At 38.3% G+C, this 6093-nt stretch overlaps 2 protein-coding genes across 2 annotated transcripts; one reads left to right on the top strand and one right to left on the bottom strand.

The window, feature by feature from the left end:
- The first annotated feature begins 22 nt into the window (after positions 1-22).
- On the top strand, positions 23-1456 carry LOC114165034 (L-type lectin-domain containing receptor kinase S.4-like). Its single transcript, XM_028049659.2, has one exon. It carries the CDS (start codon positions 241-243, stop codon positions 1285-1287), a length of 1047 nt encoding a protein of 348 aa, XP_027905460.1. The 5' UTR covers positions 23-240; the 3' UTR covers positions 1288-1456.
- A 915-nt stretch (positions 1457-2371) lies between these two features.
- On the bottom strand, positions 2372-4552 carry LOC114166910 (tubulin beta-9 chain). The gene is made up of 3 exons (XM_028051785.2): positions 4057-4552; positions 3364-3633; positions 2372-3278 (listed from the first exon to the last, which is right to left on the bottom strand). Exons 1-3 carry the CDS (start codon positions 4448-4450, stop codon positions 2596-2598), a joined length of 1347 nt encoding a protein of 448 aa, XP_027907586.1. The 5' UTR covers positions 4451-4552; the 3' UTR covers positions 2372-2595.
- Positions 4553-6093: the final 1541 nt, after the last annotated feature.

Below are 6093 nucleotides of genomic sequence, written 5' to 3' on the forward strand. Positions count from 1 at the left end.
TGCTTTTTATTATATTCCCTTGGTCATCCGCCACTCAGAAAAAGCGAACCACCAAGTTGCAGAATCCAGTAAAATGTATTAAATTTTGCTTTCTTTCTTCATCTGCTTTCTTCTTCAATCTGCCCCAAAAAATCACAGATTCTACCTTTTGATGCTAATGGGATCAACCCACCAACCCTAGAGTCTCACGCCAGCAAGATTAATTCATTCATCTCAAACCAAAAACCACCCACTTCAATTATGGCAGCACTTTCTACTTCCCATTACTTCAGGGTCTTCACTTTCTGCATTTTATTCCTCAAAACCCTAGCATTTGACCCGATTCCTTTGTTTTCTTACGCTGGATTTGGTAAAGATCTGAAATTTAAGCCCAACGTGGCCCTTTTTGGTAATGCAAAGGTTGTCAATGACGGGTCTGGGATTCATTTCTCTGCTTCTGGAAGTTCAGACACTGGGAGAGTCATGTACAAGAAACCCATCAAGCTTTTTCAAGGTAAACCAAGACAATTAGTGTCAATTTCTACTTACTTTGCCTTTTCAATCTCCCTGGACATGGGGGGTGGTTTGGCTTTTGTTATGGTTCCAAAGGGTTCTGTGGGTGATGTGTTTTATCAAAGTTCTTCTGGGTTGAATGATAGAAATTTTGAAGTTATTGCTGTTGAGTTTAGTGCTTCAGGGGGTGGTAGAAATGGGGTTTCTACTGGTTGTAATATGACCATTATTGTTGGTGGTTCAGTTGTTGCTAAAATAAGTAACAATTTGGCTTTAACAAGTGGAGAAAAGTTACATGCTTGGATTGACTATGAAGCTAGTTCTCGGCGCTTAGAAGTTAGATTTAGTCAGCATGGAAAATCAAGGCCTTCTGTTCCACTGCTATGGCACTCAATTGACTTGTCAAATGTGTTGAAGGAGAATGAAATGTTTGCGGGTTTTAGTTCTGTGAAGGGGAATGATTCTCAAGCATGCTTTCTCTATTCATGGAGCTTTGTTCTGAGGAGTTTTCCACATTCAATCCATTCAGAGCCTCTGGATCCAAAGGTCTTTGTTAAAAGCACTGAAAGTCCGGTGGTTAAACAAAGGAGTGATTGCTTCTTAAGAGTTCTTGCTGCAATGATATTTGGTACTGGATGTGGAGCTTTGACAGCATTTATTGTGCTTTACTTGTGGACCATCTTTGGTAATAAACGCGCAGTAGTGCCAGAGGAGACTGTTATGCAACCTGTAGATGTTGAGTATAGGAAAGTCAAAATTGTTGTAGATAAAACCATCCAAGACAGTAAGAATTAGAACCTCTTGAGGGAAGAGGTTGGAAGCTTGTGTTTATAAATTAGTTTGTCTTGTATTTAGGTTTTGCTCTATTGTAGCAGTCTTGGTAAAGGGCTACTATGTATTTGGCTTTTTTCTGACGTCTATTGTTTATCAACTGTGTTAAAGATTGCTTACTTTTTTTCAAAAATGCCCAATTTGAAGTTATTAATGAACTATATGAAGTTGCTTACATTGTTTTTGTTGTATGAAGATATGACAATCAACTATGTTAATGAATTGGTCGTTCGTCGGGCATTCTTTGGTAATGTAAACATACTTTTCTTACGACTTTCGGTTACTTTCCATTCAAGAGAAATTACCCCCTCTAAATATGCCACCCTCTACAAAATTAGCCTTGTGCCACTGCATTTCAAGGATCTCAAATATCTTTAAAAGAAATGGTGTCACACACGTTTACAGGATATTGAAGTATCTGGTCTTGTCTGAAATTGTTCAGACCATAGAAATTATAAACTGAGAATTTAGAAGACACATGCAGTGAAATGAATGTTTGATTTGGTGGCATAAATAACTGCTATAATTATGGTTCGTCTACACCCCTACCCCCTCCACAGACATTTGAACACTGTATTTTAAGATATCGATCGAATATCTTCAAAAGAAAAGTTTAAAATGGAAATAGCTAATGCTAAAATATTGGTCGCTGAGTTGAGATGAGATGTAGTTTCACAGCTGTCATACTCAAAAACACAAAAAGCTTTTTCTGAGAAACATTTACAGGCAGCGGACGAACATTGCTTGCTAATTGTCCAAATTTTTTCAAGTAGCTCAAATTTGAATTTAGTCATAAAGTATTCTTCAATTAGAATTGACTTGACAACGACTTCGATAAACGCTCCTAACGCTCCCACTTGCTTTTTTTCCCACAAGTTTCAACATTCATTTCGAACTTATTATAACAGCAGTATGAACACGTCTGAGTTGGTCGAATAACTTTTTCAGGAGCAGTAAATAGTGTCTCATTCATACAGCAGTGTCATTCATATTCATATAACGTGCAAGGATCTAATAAGTTAACACTAATGATCGATATTAGGACGGATTAAAATATGAAAGCAATAGTGGCTTTATATTGTCTTTCTTCCTACAGGTTACATAAAAGCAGAAACCAAAAACATCAGAGCCTGTTTGATATAGAACAGTAAAAGAAACTTAATCAAGCCGGACCAGAACCATCCCCTCGTGAAGGGACAATTAACCGGCAACAGGAAGTTGCGGCATGTTATACTATTCTTCATTTTCACCGCATTACACAAACATCAAAAATCAAATTTCAGGTCCATATTCGTCCTCCTCATCTTCCTCCTCATACTCATCGTCCTCAGCAGTGGCATCCTGGTACTGTTGATACTCCGACACAAGATCGTTCATGTTGCTTTCGGCCTCAGTGAACTCCATCTCATCCATGCCTTCACCAGTATACCAGTGCAAGAAAGCCTTTCTCCTGAACATAGCAGTAAATTGCTCACTCACTCTGCGGAACATTTCCTGAATGGATGTAGAGTTTCCAATGAATGTAGAGGCCATCTTCAAGCCTGTGGGGGGAATGTCACAAACTGTGGATTTCACATTGTTGGGAATCCATTCAACAAAGTATGAGGAGTTCTTGTTCTGCACATTGATCATTTGTTCATCAACCTCCTTGGTACTCATCTTTCCTCTAAACATGGCTGAGGCAGTGAGGTATCGGCCATGGCGAGGGTCAGCAGCGCACATCATGTTCTTGGCATCCCACATTTGCTGTGTGAGTTCTGGAACACTCAGGGCCCTGTACTGCTGAGAGCCACGGGATGTCAATGGAGCAAATCCCACCATGAAAAAGTGGAGACGGGGGAAGGGAATGAGGTTCACTGCAAGCTTTCTCAGATCAGAGTTAAGTTGACCAGGGAACCGCAAACAACAGGTGACACCAGACATGGTTGCTGAGATCAAATGGTTCAAGTCACCGACTGCACAAGAATGAAAAACAACACATTCAATAATCTCGTTCAAAAATTAATTGGAAACAGAGTTAGGTGGATTGTAAAAGCTTACAGCTTGGAGTTGTTAGCTTCAGGGTACGGAAGCAAATGTCGTACAAGGCTTCATTATCCAGCACCATGCACTCGTCTGCATTTTCAACAAGCTGGTGAACTGAGAGAGTAGCATTGTAGGGTTCCACCACAGTATCAGAAACCTTGGGAGAAGGAAAAACTGAGAAAGTAAGCATCATCCTATCTGGGTACTCTTCCCTTATCTTAGAAATCAACAGGGTACCCATTCCTGATCCAGTACCTCCACCCAGTGAGTGGCATACTTGGAAACCTGCACGGACGAATAGCATCAAAAAATCACACAACTAACACCAGGATTCAAAAATCACAAATACCATTTCGAAAATCAACACATCCTTTGCTAAAAAGAGGAATGAACCACAAAAAAAAAAACTCCATTTCAAGGTTCTCCGACAAAAAAATCTCATCGCCTTATGATCATCTAAGAATAAGTCACGGAACACATCCCGAGCCACCTCATGAAAAAAGCCACATGCAAATCCAAAAATCCCTCATGAACAAACTCCATGAAACACCCAACTCACAAAACCCTAAAAACCCACACAAGCACACTCATTTCAAAACCACCCACAAACCCACACCCTTTATCATACCAACAACACACAAAAACCCAAACTCAAATCCACCGGGAAAACACAAGAAAGCTTAAATCTTTAAACATAAAAACCCATACCCTGCAGGCAATCACAGTTCTCTGCCTCCTTTCGCACAACATCAAGCACAGAATCAATCAGTTCGGCACCCTCGGTGTAATGCCCCTTGGCCCAGTTGTTCCCGGCACCAGACTGCCCAAAAACAAAGTTGTCGGGCCTGAAGATCTGACCGTACGGACCAGACCGGACGCTGTCCATAGTGCCCGGTTCAAGGTCCATGAGAACCGCTCGAGGCACGAACCGGCCGCAACTGGCCTCGTTGTAGTAAACATTGATCCTCTCGAGCTGCAGCTCCGAGTCCCCACCGTACCTTCCGGTGGGGTCGATGCCATGCTCCGCACAAACCACTTCCCAGAACTTGGCGCCGATCTGGTTGCCGCACTGGCCACCCTGAATGTGAAGGATCTCACGCATCTTGAGTAGAGAAGAAAGAAAAAAATGAAATTGGAATTTGAAAGAAGCAGAAAGATTGTATTTTGGGTTTTTGAGTGGGGACGAGGGGGTAAGGGGGTGAGAGGGTTCTTTTATAGAAAAGTTGGTGGCTTTTTGTTGCAACGGTTAGATTTTGAATAGGGTTGGAGAAATGGATGAGCTGTGACTTTTTTTTTATTTTATTTTTGGGTGGGAAAAAGGTGTGTAAGAGAGGGTTTTGAAATTTGAATTTTTGAATGTCCAGCTGGAGGTACTGTTTTTGTGGACCCTTTGTAGGAAAAAAAAATGAACTTTCCTCCCTTTGTGGGATGATAGGGGTGACAGTCAAAATCTTAAACGGTGGAGTCTTTATAGAGATTTGAAACTTTTGGTTTTTTATTTCTTAAACATTTAAATGGTTGAGTAATTTATTCGTGCGTTTTGTTGCTTGCAAAAGGGTGTAAAGGCAAGTGTCTAATTTTGCGGAATGTTAGTGTCCAGATAAAGAAAAATGGTGGACCCTCTTTTTCTAAAATAAGATTTTCGAATAGGTTGATTAAAATTTTCTTTTTCCACTTATAATATGATGACACAATGTCATTTTTCAATCAATAGTCATAATTAGGATGACCGTTGTCTATTCCATCTTATTTTCTAACTAAAATATTCATTATTTTCCTATGAAAATTCGGTTTTATCCTAATCTTATCGGAAGATAAGTATATCACTATTTTATACTTTTATGATTTCAACTATTAATAAATAATTTTTTACGCAAAAATAAAAGTCACCGTAACTAAAACATGATACTATATTAAAGTCAAAAGAATATATATATATATATATATAAAATTATATAAATATTAAATGAGAGTATTAAATAATAATTGAATAAATAAATGTCAGATATTTACATAAAATAGTAAAAAACTTGTGTCTTCAAAGTAAAAATAAGTTAAGTATAAAAAAAACTTAATATAAATTTATTACATTACCTAAATCATTAAAAGTATTTTAGTAATTTAAATTTAGAACGGGTATAACATCATTTTCATCTTATATATCCAATTAAAAAAAATTACTCATATAAATACTTACATTTATATCTATTCAATGTAGAGATTCTCCATCAAAATCTAAATAAATTTGAATAATATTTATAGAAATAGATTCATTTATCATCTCAAGCTCATACCTAAAAATGGTTTATATAAAATTTTAATCATCGTTAAGTTTAATTGTACATATTAATGACTTTCATTTACGTCTTCTTAGTCTTCTTATATGTTTTCCACCACACAAAAAGGCACAAACGTACTTTACTAGAATTTTGACCCGTGCAATGCACGGGTTGTAAGGCCCCATTTAATTTAATGCGAAAAATTAAAGCAAACGCCACACAGAGATAACGATGTAGCGTAGTCCTGGGGTTCTAAACACAATCCCTACAAAAACAACCGGGCACACCACGATGCCAAAGGAAACTGAAAACCAACCTAACAAAGAGTGTAAAGTAGAAATACATGAAACGATACATGGGCCTTAGCCCTAAAAATATGTGAAGAGAACTCCAGCCCAGATGGCTAAGCAACGGAATCACCATTCCCTTGTTGGTCACGAGAACCTCGCCCATCTGCTCCCATCAA

The sequence above is a fragment of the Vigna unguiculata genome, chromosome 10 (assembly GCF_037176805.1).
Source record: "Vigna unguiculata cultivar grain cowpea cultivar isolate G323 ecotype 2 chromosome 10, ASM3717680v1, whole genome shotgun sequence".
NCBI lineage: Eukaryota > Viridiplantae > Streptophyta > Magnoliopsida > Fabales > Fabaceae > Vigna > Vigna unguiculata.